This window comes from Podarcis gaigeae (assembly GCF_964106915.1).
Source record: "Podarcis gaigeae genome assembly, chromosome: 9".
In the NCBI taxonomy this organism is placed as follows: domain Eukaryota; kingdom Metazoa; phylum Chordata; class Lepidosauria; order Squamata; family Lacertidae; genus Podarcis; species Podarcis gaigeae.
In genome coordinates, this window is record NC_139685.1 from 39,987,264 (window position 1) to 40,003,492 (window position 16,229).

The 16,229-nt window shown below is 46.9% G+C and overlaps 1 protein-coding gene across 1 annotated transcript in view; it reads left to right on the forward strand.

Annotated features, from left to right (window-relative positions):
• Window positions 1-4,510: 4,510 nt before the first annotated feature.
• DCHS2 (dachsous cadherin-related 2) overlaps window positions 4,511-16,229 on the forward strand; it is a 102,663-nt gene continuing 90,944 nt past the window's right edge. The window contains exon 1 of the mRNA XM_083755162.1: window positions 4,511-6,694. Coding sequence (XP_083611288.1) covers window positions 4,871-6,694 — 1,824 coding nt within the window. The 5' untranslated portion in view covers window positions 4,511-4,870. The remainder of the gene's footprint in view (window positions 6,695-16,229) is intronic.

Sequence of the window (16,229 nt, forward strand, 5' to 3'; positions counted from 1 at the left end):
ACATGGATTCTAGAAAACCGTTCCTCAAACAAAAAACATGCTTTGTGAGATTCAAATCCTGAAAGGGCTCAGAAAGATACTCTGGTCAGTCACTGCTATTCAATGTAGTCAGTACTGAATTGAACTAGCCAATTGCTTGACTCAGTATATGGCAGTTTTCTATATTCCTAATTTAAATCACTGAACTCATCATAATTTTGGATCCTGCCACTATATTTATTTATAGGTGCAACTGGCGTTCAATTGCATTGCATTTTAAAGATGGATCTCCATTCCCAAGGCAATGGGAGCAAAACCAGAGAAAGGAGGAATACTTGCACCCCAATGTGCATGGTGTGTCTGGAAAGGATAATAAAGTATCTGGAGCTAATGCAGCCATTTCTGAATGTGCTGTATATGTAGCACATAAATGGGAAATTTGTAGCACATATATGTGGCACATAAATAGGAAATAATTCCCTAAATCAATGTTCTTAAAATTATATTTTGATATAAAGAACAACTCACACAAGGCAATCATTTTTACTGAATCCTACCCAGGATTTGAAAACCAATGTAGAAGAAAAGGACTGTGTTAGTTATTGGATTTCACTTAATGTGGCTATTATTGCTAGTAAATGCTTCCCTATAATGCTTTACAATGTCTACTGACCTTGGGAAAATATCAGATTTAGCTGTACAAGAGACAAACCGGGAGAACTGAAGAGATATAATCTTCCATCACCTGGTGGTGGGATTTGTCTTGAGGGGAAAATATGTTCTCCAACTATAAAGTAATTTTTTTACTTATATTGACTCTGTACCATCTAAAACAGATTGCCCACCTTTCTAATATAAGGACTTTATTTGCAATGCCCTCTGCCTTACAAGCTACCCGTATCTTCTGATTAGAGTGAACCAAATAACCGCTTGCCTTTTAAAAGAACGAGCAATCATTGCCCAGCATGCTATGCTACAGTCTGTCAAAGTGTTTGTGCGCATCTACTCTCAGGAAGCTCTGATAGGAAAACAGGAGGCTGGCTCATTTAGCTCTGTATTGCCTGGACTGATTTGCAGCAGTTCTCCATTCGTACATACCTTCTTTGGTACTTCCAGAAAGTTATCTCTGGTCAACAAAATGTGTAGGATGGATCATATTTATTTTCAATTGTTCATGAAAATATGAGAGTTATGCAACACACAGCATAACACACAATATTGACAAGTTGCTACAATGGATTTGCGCTACAGACGTCTGCATTTTATTTTTTATTCTCAAATTTATTTTTATTGGTTTTCACAATATTATAAACAAACAGACACATAAGACAAACAAACATAAATCATAGCCTTATTGAAAATTACACTTATTAACTTTGTTAAGTGACTTCCCTACTTCCCCTTGGTTGAATTTCATTGCATATCCTTTTAACGGTTTTCCCAAATCACAATTCTTAAAAAAATTAACTTAAACGTTAACATCCTTAAATCTTCACTTTATGAAATTAAACATATTAATTCATCACTTAACATAAATAAAATCCTAAGCCAATTAAGTATCTGCAAGCTGTTTTCAGTTAATTTAACTTAACATATTTAACTAAATAATCATTAAATTTAATCCACTCTTCCTGATACTCCTCCTGCTGCATTTTAAATCCCTACTGTACCAGGAACACTTTTCAATGACCACTTACCCCCTTGCCACCCAAACCTAAGCACATTCACTCAGCAGCAAGTCCTGCCAATGTTAACTGAATTTACTTCCCAGAAATGTACAAAGGGCAGCAACTTTGACCTCAGTTTCCCATCTCTAAAATGGGACTACAACCTGTACTAGCAAGGCTGAATGAACTAATTACTGTAATGAAGCCTCATTCACGCACTTAAGGACTACAGGGCTTGCAATGGCAGTCTAATATTACAGAACACATAATTTTGCAATGGTGTGTTTGTACAAGTCAAGCAGAACCCTCCCCTAAAAAAACCCCTCTCCTTTTAAAGTATTGTAATTTCCCAGCTGGGGAACATATATTCTCTTTATGTGGTTTGGACTATTATTCGGTTAACTATACTGTTATATCACACTTACCTCAGTGTGCAGTTTCGGATGCTCAGCAGGAGTTTCTCTTTCTAGGGTTTTCATAAATAAACCATGCCAATATGGGCCACATTAATCACTTAAAAGGATGGAAGAGATCTTAACTATGGGAGGGAGCTGCAGTTTGAGTCTGCTAATGGCTTTGTACAATGATTTAATAAAATTTGTAAAGTGCTTTGGCTTCGATGTGGTTGAGAGGTTATATTAAAAATGCAAGATTCTTATCGTTATGGACATGCTTAGTCTGGAGGATTAGAAATCACAGACCAACTACATCTCAATGAAATTGAGGTACGGGGGGGGGGGGGATGGGACGGGACTCAGAGACGGTTAGAAACCTTCACATAGCTAACATCAAGTGTGACTTTTTCTCCAGCAGAATTAAGAGATGTGAGCTTAAAGCACAAATAGCCCAATCACAGGCTAAACATTTAACCTACATCTTGTTGTTTTTTTTGTGAACTGATATTTAAACCCCTAAATGGCCTTGGCCCAGTATACCTGAAGGAGCGTCTCCACCCCCATTGTTCTGCCTGGACACTGAGGTCCAGCGCTGATGGCCTTCTGGCGGTTCCCTCACTGCGAGAAGCCAAATTACAGGGAACCAGGCAGAGGGCCTTCTCGGTAGTGGTGCCCACCCTGTGGAACGCCCTCCCACCAGATGTCAAAGAGAACAACTACTACCAAACTTTTAGAAGACATCTGAAGGCAGCCTTGTTTAGGGAAGCTTTTAATGTTTGATGTATTACTGTATTTTAATATTTGGTTGGAAGCCGTCCAGAGTGGCTGGGGAAGCCCAGCCAGATGGGCCAGGTATAAATAAATTATTATTATTATTAGACATAGTGGAAGTCCCTGGTTCAAATGTCGCCTCTGGCATTAACTCACTAGGTGGCCCTAGGTGAGCCACTCTGTGAGCCTCAGTCTCCACATCCACAATATGGGGAATAATACTGTAGGAAGCTGCCTTACACCATCAGATCACAGGGCCCTCTAATGCAGGATGGTCTACAATGACTGGCTGCAGTTATTCAGGGTTTCAGGCAGGAATATCCCCAACCCTACCTGGGGAAGCTAGAGATTGAACTTGAAACCTACTGCACGCAAAATAGATGCTCTACCACTAAGCAGTGATACAACTTTCCACATTCTTCACCAGCAAAAGCAGCTGAGAATAGTTCATTAGTAGAAGCTGCTCAGAGCCAGATTCTTACCTGGGGCATCACAATATTTCTTCCCACCACTGAATGGCATATTTCGAAAACCCCTTTTCTATGAATCCCATATATTCTCCCCAAGTCAACACTGCCACCTTGGCAACAGCTCATCCAGGTTTCAGGTCAGGTTGTCTTCTAGCCTTACCTGGAGGTGCCAGGGATTGGCCAACCTGGGGACCTTCTGCATAGAAGATGTTCTGTTGCTCCACAGCAGCCCATCCCCAGTATTCAGTCTTATAAGAATGTAAGAAGAGCCTGCTGGATCAGGCCAATGGCCCACCTACTCCAGCATCCTGGCCTGCTCCCACAGTGGCCAACCAGATGCCTGTGGGAAGCGTGCAAGCAGGATCCAAGGACAAGAGCTCTCTTCCCTCTTTGTGGTTGCCAGTAGCTGGAATCCAGAATTCCAACTGTGGAGGCAAAGCATAGTCATCATGGCTAGTAGCCATTTATAGCCTTCTCCTCTCCAGTAGCGTAACGTGGGTTGTCAGCACCCGGGGCAAGGCAAGTAATTTGCGCCCCCTAACCCGTGGAATTTAGTAGGGGCAGAGAGCTGCGAGTGCGAGCGCGCTCCCCCAGATGTTGCGCCCGGTGCGGCCAGCCCCCCTGCACCCCCCACGCTACGCCACTGCTCCTCTAAATGGGCTTACAGGGCTATTGTTAAGGCTAGTAACTAGCCAAGGCATCTAAAATGCTTTGAATCCTTGAAAGTGCTTTACAAATGTTAAGAATGATGATTCAATAAACTGGTTGTGCACAGGAAATTCATGGAGTGTGTGTACAGTGTGTGCAGAGAGGGTACATTTCTCCAGCCAGTGCGATGTACCTTCACATGCCATCATTTCCTACCTAATCCATAAGTTCCTAATGGGCTCAGGAATGACTACAGACCTACCGCTGCTTTCTTAGTATTCCACACCATTGCTTCGCAGAGAGATCTTTCCAGGGGGGATCCGGCTCGCGTTTGCGTTGCTGTTATTATGAGCTGGGGTTTGCCTGCTCACCGGCTGGGCGCCTGCCCCCCCCCCCCGCGCGTCACGGTGCTCCCGGCTGGGTAATTAGGGACAGCCCCCTGCTGCAAAGTGGCTGTCGCCGTTTCTCCCAGGCGCGAGTTTGCCCTTGCCTGCTGTCACATGGGGAGGGGGTGTGTTAGCAGCTCAGAGACGCGGAGAGGAGCAGCCGGAGCAAGGCTGCAGCAGCAGCAGCAGCTAGCAGAAGCCAGCAGCAGCAGCAGCCGCCTGAGCAAAAAGGCAGGGAGCTGTCCTCTCTCCCGGCTGCCTCCGGCACTTGTTATTCCCAGCCTGAACTTTTATGGGTGTGCTGGAAAGGAGGGTGAGGAAGGAGGTTTCTTTCTAGAGGAGCAGAAGGGCTGCAGAGCACCTGATTGCAAACGATGAGGCCGGTCGAAGCTGCGCAAGGCATAATCAAAGCGGCCAGGGAGCAAAGGAGCGCCCGGCACCGGCTGTGGTCACTGTGACTTGGCTCAGCCACAGGCGCGCCTGCCTGCTGGGAAGAAGCCACCCCCCGGGACCCTGGCTGGGTTTGCTGGTGAGACGGGCGGCGTGAGAGGAGCATGGAGCCCCGGCCACCTGCCCCCGGGGGCAGAAGGGGGTGTCGGAGGAGGGCGCGGGAGTGGCTGATCCCCCTCTGGCTCTGCGTGTGCGTTGCGGGGAGCTGCAGGGGGCAGGTGTATAAGCTCAGCCTGGCGGTGGACGAAGGGCTGCCCGCGGACACGCTGGTGGGGGACATCAGCGCAGGGCTGCCCCCCGGCGAATGGCACCCCGGCGGCTTCTTCCTCTCGGAAGGCAGCGGCGAGTCGGCCGTGTTGGCGGATTTCCACGTGCACACGGACACGGGCATCATCCGCACGGCGCGGCTGCTGGACCGAGAGCGCCGGGCGCGCTACAGCTTCGTGGCGGCCACGCTGCGAGGGGAGATGGTGCAGGTGGAGATCACCGTCAGCGACGTGAACGACCACGCGCCGCGCTTCCCGCGGGACTGGGTGCGCCTCAACATCTCCGAGCTGAGCCCGCCCGGCAGCGCCTTCCGCTTGCCCGCTGCGCGCGATCCCGACGCCGACAGCTTCGGCACGCAGGGCTACTCGCTGATGCCGCTGGATCAGGACCACGATCGGGAGAAAGGTCCGTTTTTCCAGCTGCGCTACGGGACCCCGCCGGATAGCCTGGACCTGGTGCTGCTGCGCCGCCTGGACCGGGAGCGGGCGGAGGCGCACCGCCTGCTGGTCGAGGCTTGGGACGGCGGAAGCCCCCGTCGGAGCGGCCGCCTGCGCGTGGAGATCCAGGTGGTGGACGAGAACGACAACGCGCCCGCCTTCGGGCAGAGCGAGTACCGCGCGCTCGTGAGGGAGGACGCGCCCGTGGGCAGCTCCGTGTGCCGCGTGTGGGCCACCGACCCGGACCTGGGCGCCAACGGCGAGGTGCGCTACAGCCTGGCCCGCCGCCAGGGCGACCCGTCGGCCGCCGCCTTCTTCGAGGTGGACGAGCGCAGCGGGCTGCTCCGCCTGCTGCGGCCTCTGGACCGCGAGGCCCGCGCCCTCCACCGCCTGGCCGTGGAAGCCCGCGACGGCGGCGCCCAGCCCGAGCTGGCCACGGCCCTGGTGGCCGTCGAGGTGCTGGACGTGAACGACAACGCGCCCACCATCCAGCTGCTCTACCTCGGCGAGGGCGGCGCCAGCGTGTCGGAGGGGGCGCAGCCGGGAGACTACGTGGCCCGCGTGTCCGTCTCGGACCCGGACGAGCCGGGCGAGCGGGCGCCTGCGGGCGGCGTAGCGCTGAGCCTGCAGGGCGGCAGCGGCGCCTTCTCGCTGCAGCCTTCGGGCGGCGACGGCGGCGTCTACTTCCTGTGCGTGGAGGGGCCCCTGGACCGCGAGAGGCGCGACGCCTACGAGCTCCGCCTGGTGGCCGTCGACTCGGGCGCGCCGCCCCTCTCCTCGCAGCGGGCGCTGCTGCTCCGCGTGGCCGACCTCAACGACCAGGCGCCCGCCTTCGCGCAGCCGCGCTACCGGGCCGCCGTCTCCGAGGCCGCCTCGCCGGGCACCGTGCTGCTGCGCCTCAGCGCCGCCGACGCCGACGAGCCGGGCTCGCGCAACGCCCAGGTGCGCTACGCGCTGGGCCCCGACCAGGCGCCCGCCGCCGCGCTCTTCCAGCTCGACCCGCTCAGCGGCGCCCTCAGCGTCCGGGCGCCTCTGGACCACGAGCGCCAAGCGGCGCTGGAGCTGCTGGTGCTGGCCAGGGACCTGGGCGAGCCGCCGCTCTCCGCCTCGTGCGTCGTCAGCGTCGCCGTGGAGGATGCCAACGACAACGAGCCCGTCTTCCAGCACCAGGTCTACAACGCCAGCCTGGCCGAGCACGCCCCGGCCGGCCACTGCCTCCTGCAGGTAACGGGGCGCGCCAGCCCACCGGGAGAAAGGAAAGGACCTTGGCTTCTTGGTTGTTTGGAGGGGTATGGGGGGGGGGTTGCAAGGCCCTGAAGCCTGACAAGGCGCACCTGTTGAAATTCCTTCCTCTGCAAAGGAAGAGGACCTGCTGGTATAGGGCGGTATGCAAATTTAATAAATAAATGAAATACATAAAGGCCCTAAGAGGCTGCTCAGATGATGTGGAGAGTCGAGGGATAGAAGCCCTTCTCTCCATTGCATCTGAGAGGCCTTTGCAGGGTTGAACCCCACAAAGGAAATGGAGTTATTTGACAGCTTGGGAAGAAAATTCCTCAGGGGCCCTGGCAATACAAAAAAACACAATAAACAAATACAGTGGTACCTCGGGTTACATACGCTTTAGGTTACATACACTTCAGGTTACAGACTCTGCTAACACAGAAATATTACCTCAGGTTAAGAACTTTGCTTCAGGATGAGAACAGAAATTCTGCTTCGGCGGCGTGGCGGCAGCAGGAGGCCCCATTAGCTAAAATGGTGCTTCAGGTTAACAACAGTTTCAGGTGAAGAACGGACCTCCGGAACGAATTAAGTACTTAACCTGAGGTACCACTGTAACTGTTTCTGGCCCTTTCATTACACTCCAAATCAGCCTCCTGAGGTGACGATCTGCCTCAATCTCCCACTTGGCAGGGCTGGCTGCCCTCGTCATGTGCAGCAGCCATTGCAGAGCAGATTGCCCCTTTTGCATAGCAGCCCGAACTTACTTTGTCTGTGCAGGGATATGTGCAAAGTGTGATCCCGTGTGTAGCAGCAGAGAAGTACAGCTGACTGGCATTTGTGTTGTGGGCCTGAGCCTCTGAGGTACCTAGCAACACTCCTGGATGAATGGTTGCAGACAGTGATGGCAACAGTTTCAGCTGGATTCAAACAAAGAGGAGAAAAGGGTGACGTCTCCAAGGGATGATTTGGTTTGGCATGATGACAGCCTCTTTGACACTGTATGTTTAAGTAAGTGAGATAGCAGTGACAATTTCCTGGAAAAAAGATTTTTCTCTCTAGGTAGTGATGATCTTGCTGTTGGACCATGGTCTGGCCAAATAGCTCGGCCTTTTAAGTCACACAGTGATTCCTTCACTACATCCTAGTTATTTGCGTACTTTAATATTGAGTCTTCAAATAAAAAGAAGACTAAGGAAGAATAGTTTCCTCCAGTTATAGCTTCTGTGCTGTTCCTTTCCTTTGTGATTCCTGAATACCCTTCTCTCTTGATAAATTGTCTGACTAAGCTTGGTTATGGAGTGAGAATTGGCATTCCTGCATTATCCAAAGAGCAGGTGACTTCATATTTGGGTAGGGTGGTAGCCACTTGCAGCTGATTTTATGTTATCAAAGTATCATGACTCCTTTTCCATCTTCAAACTTTTGTAAGCTCCTCAAGTGTTTCCATGCGCTGCTCTGGTTTGCCAGAAGCGGCTTAGTCATGCTGGCCACATGACCCAGAAGCTGTACACCGGCTCCCTCGGCCAATAAAGCGAGATGAGCTCTGCAACCCCAGAGTTGTCCACGACTGGACCTAATGGTCAGGGCTCCCTTTACCTTTACAAGCTGTGAGACCATCTTATTCTATTGACAAAACCAAAGTTTCAGGGCTAAATTCTCGCCTTGCTTGTAATGTGTGTTGTAGTGGACTTTTAAGTGTACAAAATGCTGAAACTGACTTAATTGTATATGAATAGCTCAGTCCCAGGAACTTGGACTGAATGAATGAAGTTCAGTACTGTACTGGCATTTACATTTCCCACCCCCTACAAGCTCAGGCAAACAATTTGCAAGAGATGCATGCAAGTGTTAATTGTTCACTTATGTGCTCTCAGACGATTCACTGAATCCTTAGTGCATCCCTGGGGAGTCCTGTGGCTGTCAAAATGGCCCAGTTTGTTCTGCTCATATGATGATTATGATGGTGACCTACTGTTGCCTCTCTTCATTCTCCTGTTATGCACTACAGTATCAGCACTGCATACAATGTTTCGGTCCTAGCTTGTGGAAACGTCTGTTTATAAACGAAAAGTGTAGCCATCAGTTCAAACTCAGCCTAAGCTCAAATTAGGCTTTAAATGCAGTTTACAAACTGAAGTGGAGGTGTAGACCTCAGTTCCATTTAAAAGCTCAGTGTTTAGTTCAGTGTTAAAATCTAGGGTGTGAACTTGAATAAGAGTGCATTGAGTCAGATCCTTGCATTCACAGAGATGCTCTGTGACAATGCCATTCATTGTCCTCTGCTTTGATAAAAATCACTATCCCCACAGGACTCAGCTGACCTAAAGCCACCTTTAAATTTCCACTCACAGGTGTCAGCAGCTCAGTAGATCAAACTTATTTTTAAACGAGGTCTTCTTAATCTAACTGGTGGTAAGCAGAGGTTGTGGGGAGGTATCCAGGGCTATAAAAGTAAGGCAAGCTTATGAGAGACCCTAGTTCACTGTGCTTAAGGGAAGCCGCAGCTGACAAAGTGTTAAGGCAAACAGTTTAGCAAATGGGCAAGTTAAGGCCCTTTCCAAGAAGAGGTAACCCACCTTACAGACCCCAACTTTGCACGTGAACAAGCCTAATAAACAAACAGTTGTGAAGGTAGAAAGCAAGCACTGGGCACGAAGGCTATCCAGTGTACCTGTCTGGTGGACAGAAATTACAGGTGTGGGCTTGGTACAATGAGCTCCTGGTTCTTGGGGGACAAATTTGTTCCCTTAGATGGCCAGGTTGTTGGCCTGGAAAAAGTTTGTGGTGTCAATCTGAGGATGAGGAGGATTATATCCCAGAAGGGGCCCATTCACTGAGGGACATACTGTTACCCTGCTGCACAAAGGAGATGCCATTGGTTATCAGTGGCCACTAGGCATGTTATCTGAATGCTGTTTCCAGAATCAGAGGTAGCATGCCTCGGAATGTCAGTTGCTGGGGATCAAGAGAGGGCAATTGCCCCTTTGACTTGCTTACGGGTTTCTCAGAAGCATCTCATTGACCACCGTGGGGAATAGGATGCTGAATTAAATAGGCTCTGTCACAATGCCAGCAGCAGTGTGATCCTAGCAGGTAAGGAACTTATTGGACAAGATCCGTATTGCACATGTGCATCGGCCAAGAATGTGACTTATGCTATCGATTTCTTTTAAAATATTTTGTTGAAGTTTTAAATACAGAGAAACAACTTGGGGTTTGAAGAAGCTAAACACTTGTACAGGTGGTGTTGCGGAACTCATTGCCATTTGTTCTGCTATCAGTCTTCACTGCTTTGATGGCAATGATGCTGTTTGGTTGTGGAGGTCTTCCACAGGCATTCCTATTATTGGTTGTTCCTTTGCATTGTATGCAGGTCCTATTGACTTACTCCTTGGTAAGCGTGTATAGGGTTGCTGACTTGGTCTCCCTTAATGTATGGCTGTCAGATTCTTCTTCGGAATTGCCCTTAAGCTTGTGGTTGGCAAGAGGTGTGCAGGGCACTGGATCAATAGAATGGAGTAGAAACTACATCAGTAACAGCATGAATGGAGCAGATATATGTGACTGGACAGGCTCCAAACCGAGTGGAGTTATTACCACAGCAGAAAGCCAGGCCAACAATGCACTCTAAAGGAAATATTTCATCAGTAGAAGAACACATTACTTGCACAGGGAAAGTTTGAGTAATTTCTATAAGCACAGCCACATGCTAGTTGTTCTTACGCATTTTGTAAGGGCCAGATATTTTCCTTGTCTGTAATTAATGAGCACCATTTGGCAGAAAGGTGGGGTGCAAACTTAACAAATAACTGATATAAACAAATACAGATGTAGTAATTGAATAATTAAGCTCTGGTGTGCTGTGAATTATGAAATAGTGTTCTCCTAATGTGTTAAGTTTGATAAGGTGGAGCACTGCTCTGAAGCAATCCAGACAAATGCGATAAGATTTTCAGATTTTGAAAGGTTTGTTGGGAGCCGCTGAATGTCGTTTGAGCCTAATTTCCATATCTTTTCAGGTGAACTGTATTGTTTGTTAGTGTGGATGTGGTGTCCTCCATGTATGGATTCACCTACCTTAATGTAGGTCTGACGATCTTTTTAGCCTTTCCCTGAAAATCTACATATTTAGTTGCTATTGTCAGGAACTTTCTTGACATTCAACCCATATCTACCTGGCTGTTAACTTCATTCTTGCTTCTTGTGCCATCAGTGAATCCAGCAATCAGTTGTTCTGTCTTGAACCTCAGGCCTGGAGGCCAAATGTGGCTTTGCAGGCATCTCTTGGGACTCTCTCTAGGCCAGTCCTGCTCCATGCCTTCCTTGAAAACTTTTGCCTGGTTGTAATGTGCTTTTGAGCTGTAGTGATGCATCTTCCTTGCTTGGGTAGAGAGGTGTGTGTGTATAAACCTCAGATTCATATTGTACAAAGGGAAGCGTTACATCCATCGCTCCACCTACTTCTGCCTCTGGCTTCACCAACCAATGGCGTACGGTCCCTGGAAGGTTCCCCACAAAGGAATGTTGTCCTTGGATTGAAAGAACTTCCCTGCTGCTGCCATAAGCTGTTAGCAAATTGTTAAATATTTTCTGTGCTTAACCCTAGGCAGATCCTTCAGCTTTTTGCTTTCAGAATCGCTTTGTAGATCTTTCATGACCCAGAAAACTCTCTCTATGATTTAATGTACCAAGCACTTTATTCTGCTTTGTGTGAGCTGATAGAATCTTTTCTAAGTTCTGCAATGGATCCATGTGTTCTGTTGATGATATGTAGATAATCTTATGTTTGATTTTATGAAGTGTGTTGCCATATAGATTAATAGCGCAGTGGTGGGGAGCCCTTTTCAGCCTGAGGGCACCCTTCTATGATGGGCAACTTTCAAGGGGCTGCATGCCAGCTGTTGGAGCAGGGGGACAGCGGTAAAAGTGGATGAGGCCAGAGGCAAAAGATGGGAGGGGCAACAACTGTGAGTTTTCTTATACTAGGCCGCATTCCAGCTGGACAAAAGCCAGAGGTCTCTCTACCCCCCCCCCCAATCTATCTGTGCTGTTACACAAGGCACATTGTCACAGGTTGACACATTTCCAACCAGGCAAAAGCACTTCATCAAGATGCAAAACTGGACCAGTGAGGGGTTTAGCTTGAGGAGAGTCCTGAGGGCTAAAGGGAGGGAGGCCCAGAAACTGAGGTTCCTCTCCCCTGCTTATAGGGAAACTGCTAGTAATAGGAAATTAATTTACACCATCCCCAGGTCTCTAAATGCTGGATTTAGATCTACGTGTGGAAACAAAAGAATTGATGTAGATTCCAGAGATCAATATCAGTGTTGTAGATCTGAGGAGTATTGAAGCCAGTTGCTAATTTATGGTATAAGCCAGAGTTTCGGTGACTTCAGATGCTGCTGCCCACATTCATTGTCCAAAGCCGAAGTGTTGTATTTCCATGGGGAGATGTGTGTGCTACAGATGTGGAAATGCTATAAGCACAGTCCTTTATGGGGGGAGACGGTCTCAGCTTGGGATAGCCTTAATAAGCGTGCAGAAAGGACAGTTCGCTCCTGCTCACTTTCTCTTGTTTAGAACATCTGAAGCCACTCAGGCCAACATTTCTTGTAAGCAGACCTTGAAATCTTGTTAAGATTCAGCTCTATAACTCTAGGAAAGGAGAATCTGCTCTGGCATCCACCCTTGTTCCTCCTATAAGAATGGAACGTTTGCAGTCTACTGAAAAAGAAGGCATGTCTTTCAGCATGAAGATAGTGTGGGGTTTTTACCAATAGGCAGCGCTCAAAGCTTCCAGCAGCACCAATGGAAATAATTTTAAAAATAAAATAAAATAAAAACATGCAAATTATGCATAGTGCTTGCTGTTGGCAAAACCTCTGATCAGAAAAGATTCCATCTGCATGCAATTTTGATATAATCTATTTTCATTTGGGTTCCATGGTGTAAGAGATTTAAAGTCCTTTTTTTTTCTTTAAAAGCAACGGGACAAACTTTTATTGTTGAAAGGCTGCAAATGTTCCAGACGAGAAGGCAGGCAATTGTAGGTGGCTTTGCACTAAAGGTATTCCTAGTCTGTCAAAACCATTATGCCCAGGCACAGCAGTAAATGTATTTCATCACCCCTACTCCTAGTGATTGGACAACTGTCCAGAGCATCTTTGTGAGATGCATAAGAACCTGTTCAACCTCTATGACAGACAGCATAGATACTTGTGTTTATTGCTCCTGTCATTATGCATGTGTATGTATTGGAAAGGTTTCTGAATCTGGGAGACTCATGGAATATGAAATAGAGCCCTGGGTAACAGTTTTGTAGCCTCTTTGTGCCATGCCTTTGTGTAATAAGGTTTTAATTGTACCTCTTGAACATTGCCATAGGCTTAAGTAGGGGTTTCTTTTTGTTTGTAGATTTTCATAATTAAAAATTGAGCATTTTCACTTTTGTAGTTTTTATACTTAAAAAAAACCAATCCTTTTGGATGAATGGCAAATTTATTAATTTCCCCCTGAGCATCTCAGAATACCATTGAACTTGCTCCATGCTATTACTATTACATTAATAATGTTAATCGGATTAATAATGAAATATCTGGGTGGTGTTTCCCCCCAAAAAAACTAATGCAAATACTTAAACAGGGAGAAATCATTGATTCCAATGGGTGTGGGGCAATGCTCATTGCTCATTCTATGCTGTGTCACTTGGTACCCTAATTTACATTTTACTGAATTCCCTGGTCCATGACTTGAATTAAGGTTCAATCAATTGGCTGCGGCAATATGACCTTCCCAAGGTCATTCTCTTTTCTGCTTACAAGCCAATCTTTTCTTGTCACCGTAGTCTTGATAAACACACATTTTGAAGTGGAATTAAAAGACAGCCAAATATATCTCATTAGCATTTCCCCCCTTGAAGTTAATGTGCCTTTTCAGATTTAAATAAATCTTCCACGTCTACATTAAATCTTTCTTGTGGTGCTTTTATACGGGTACAGTGACATTTGACCCATTGTTTCAGCTTGGCATTAGCGACCATGTATTGAGGAAAAAGTGCTGAAGCTAATTCGTTTTGTTTCAGGCAGTGTTCTTTTAAAAAATACAAGAAATTTAATGGGAGTAGTTGTGGTATGATTTCAGGTTCATTGTTACAACTTCCAGAGGGGTAGTTTGTTGCAGTAAAAACAATAAAGTCTGGTTGTACTTTAAATATTAATTACATTGCCCAGGACCCACCCAATTTCCTGTTGAGCTACCTGTTGATTGAAATCCTGCTACCTAGGTAGCAAGGAACCTTTCTCACTTTCAGAATGGCCTGCGCAGGAAGGCCCACCAAGTTCCCTCATTACTATCATTTAGATGCCAGGAGAACACATTTCTGTTTTCCCAGCTTTTTAAGTTTGGTTAATGTTTGCATTTTTAACTGAGAGCAGCATTGCTCTTTTACTATCAGTTTGAATGGACTGTTGCTATATAGTGTGTTGTGTTAGTATGCATTATTTATTTAATTATTGCTGTTTTTATGTTACGTCTGTTATATCTTACTACTTTCTTAGCTGTGCTGGAAACTTATGTTTATATATTCAAGATTATTATTATTATTTTGCACTATAGCTCTGCTTCATCAGATGTAACCATACCATGTTATGGTTGGTTTAGAGCAGGGGTTCGTGGTCTGCAAGCCTCAAGCTGGTGGTCTGTGGAGTGTCCGTGAAGAACAGTGAGAGGATCAGCAGCCCCACCATTCTAAGGTTTTGCACTGTATGTTGTTGCAGGATAGAACTAGGTTTTCATCCTCCCCACTGCAGTTGGCAGGGCGGCCTGCATTCCCCTTGTCTCATGCTGCCTTTTCTTTTTGAGTCGACTTCATTTTGGAGGCAGGGAAGATTACTGGATGTGGAAAGTCCCTGAGAAGAGCGAAAATGGTAGCAGTGTCCTTTGCCATCTAACCCTAGAAGGCAGGTAGCTGGCATTCAAGAAGGTTGTACAGTGGTACCTTGGGTTACAGACGCTTCAGGTTACAGACTCCGCTAACCCAGAAATAGTACCTCGGGTTAAGAACTTTGCTTCAGGATGAGAACAGAAATTGCATGGCGGTGGCTGCGGGAGGCCCCATTAGCTAAAGTGGTACCTCAGGTTAAGAACAGTTTCAGGTTAAGAATGGACCTCCGGAACGAATTAAGTTGTTAACCCGAGGTACCACTGTACTTACATGTTCTCTCCATGATTGGCATCTGTTCTGGTGGTTCTGGTTCTGTTGGCTCTTCCCATTCTTCCTTTCACTGTTGGTGCACGTGTGCCAGGGGCCTGTCAGTCAGTCATTCAGACAAGCAAGGGCTTGGCAAACTGTGCTGTTAATTCCCAATTGCAACTGTGGTCGCTCCAATCTTATGTCGTACAAGTGTCCTTGCTTTGTTTTGTACCCCTCTTTAAGGTATCGTGGTTCTCCCCCTGCACTTCAAAGTGGAAATCTCCTTTCTTCCTCAAGAGTCTGGATGTTCTCAATGTGAATGGTATTGTCTGCGTCAAGGGACTAAGATAACAAGGGATAAAACAAATGAGAGGTTTCAGAGCTGCAAACCATGATGCTTGCAAGTAAGCACTATAGAACAACTATTAGGCTTCCTTTTGAGAAAAGGTGCATGGGATCAAGCTTCTAAGGCTGCAGTCCTATACACACCTACAACTGATCTTGGTGGAGCCTACTTCCAAGTAAAAACTCATGGCATCAGTGTAACAGAATTCAGATTCTAATCCAACAAAATGCAATAGAAATAAAAGAAGCAATAAAAATTCAATTACACAGCATTCAGCACAGTGCATTGCAATTGCTACAATAGACAGAAAATTCATCAAGTGGTCTGCCAACAATTTTCAAGTGGTCCATGGGCGGTGAAGGAAATCACTGGTTTAGAGATATTACATCCTCGTCTCTAGTTTGGATTGTGGGCTAGTGAGGTCTGGGAGGCTTCAGGTTGGATTCTTGGCTGCTACAGCTGGGTGTTGGCAAAAGGTATGACAGTTTCATTTCTTGGGATGCTGTTTAAAGCAGTATTTTTTGGCAATTACTGACAACAGAAGTTAGTCCAAATCTGCCTGTTTCCTGAAACTTCAGCTTTACACTTTGTAAGCTTTGCCATTATTGTCACTCCTACCGTGGCAACAAATTAATGTTAAACGTTCTCTATTTCTAAGAGCAGTGATTTAAAAAATGCAGCTTAGGGGAATGGGAAAACTGAATAGGATTCAGGATTGATCTTCAGTTTAGTTGATACTATTTTTTTGCCTCTCTCTCTCTCTCTGTTTTTCATGGGCAGTAACTGCTACATGGATTTTCAACAGTATTATGCTATGCTTCTGTTGATAAGCTATACAGGGCAGGCATGGCCGGAACAAAGACCTGTTTTCTTCTTAAAACTCCAAGCCAACCTTCTTAGTCAGGTACAAATAAACATGAGCAGATGCAAAATCATGGCTCAAGAGGCAGAGACAATTGTCCGCAGTACTCCATGAACCATAAACTAGGATGATC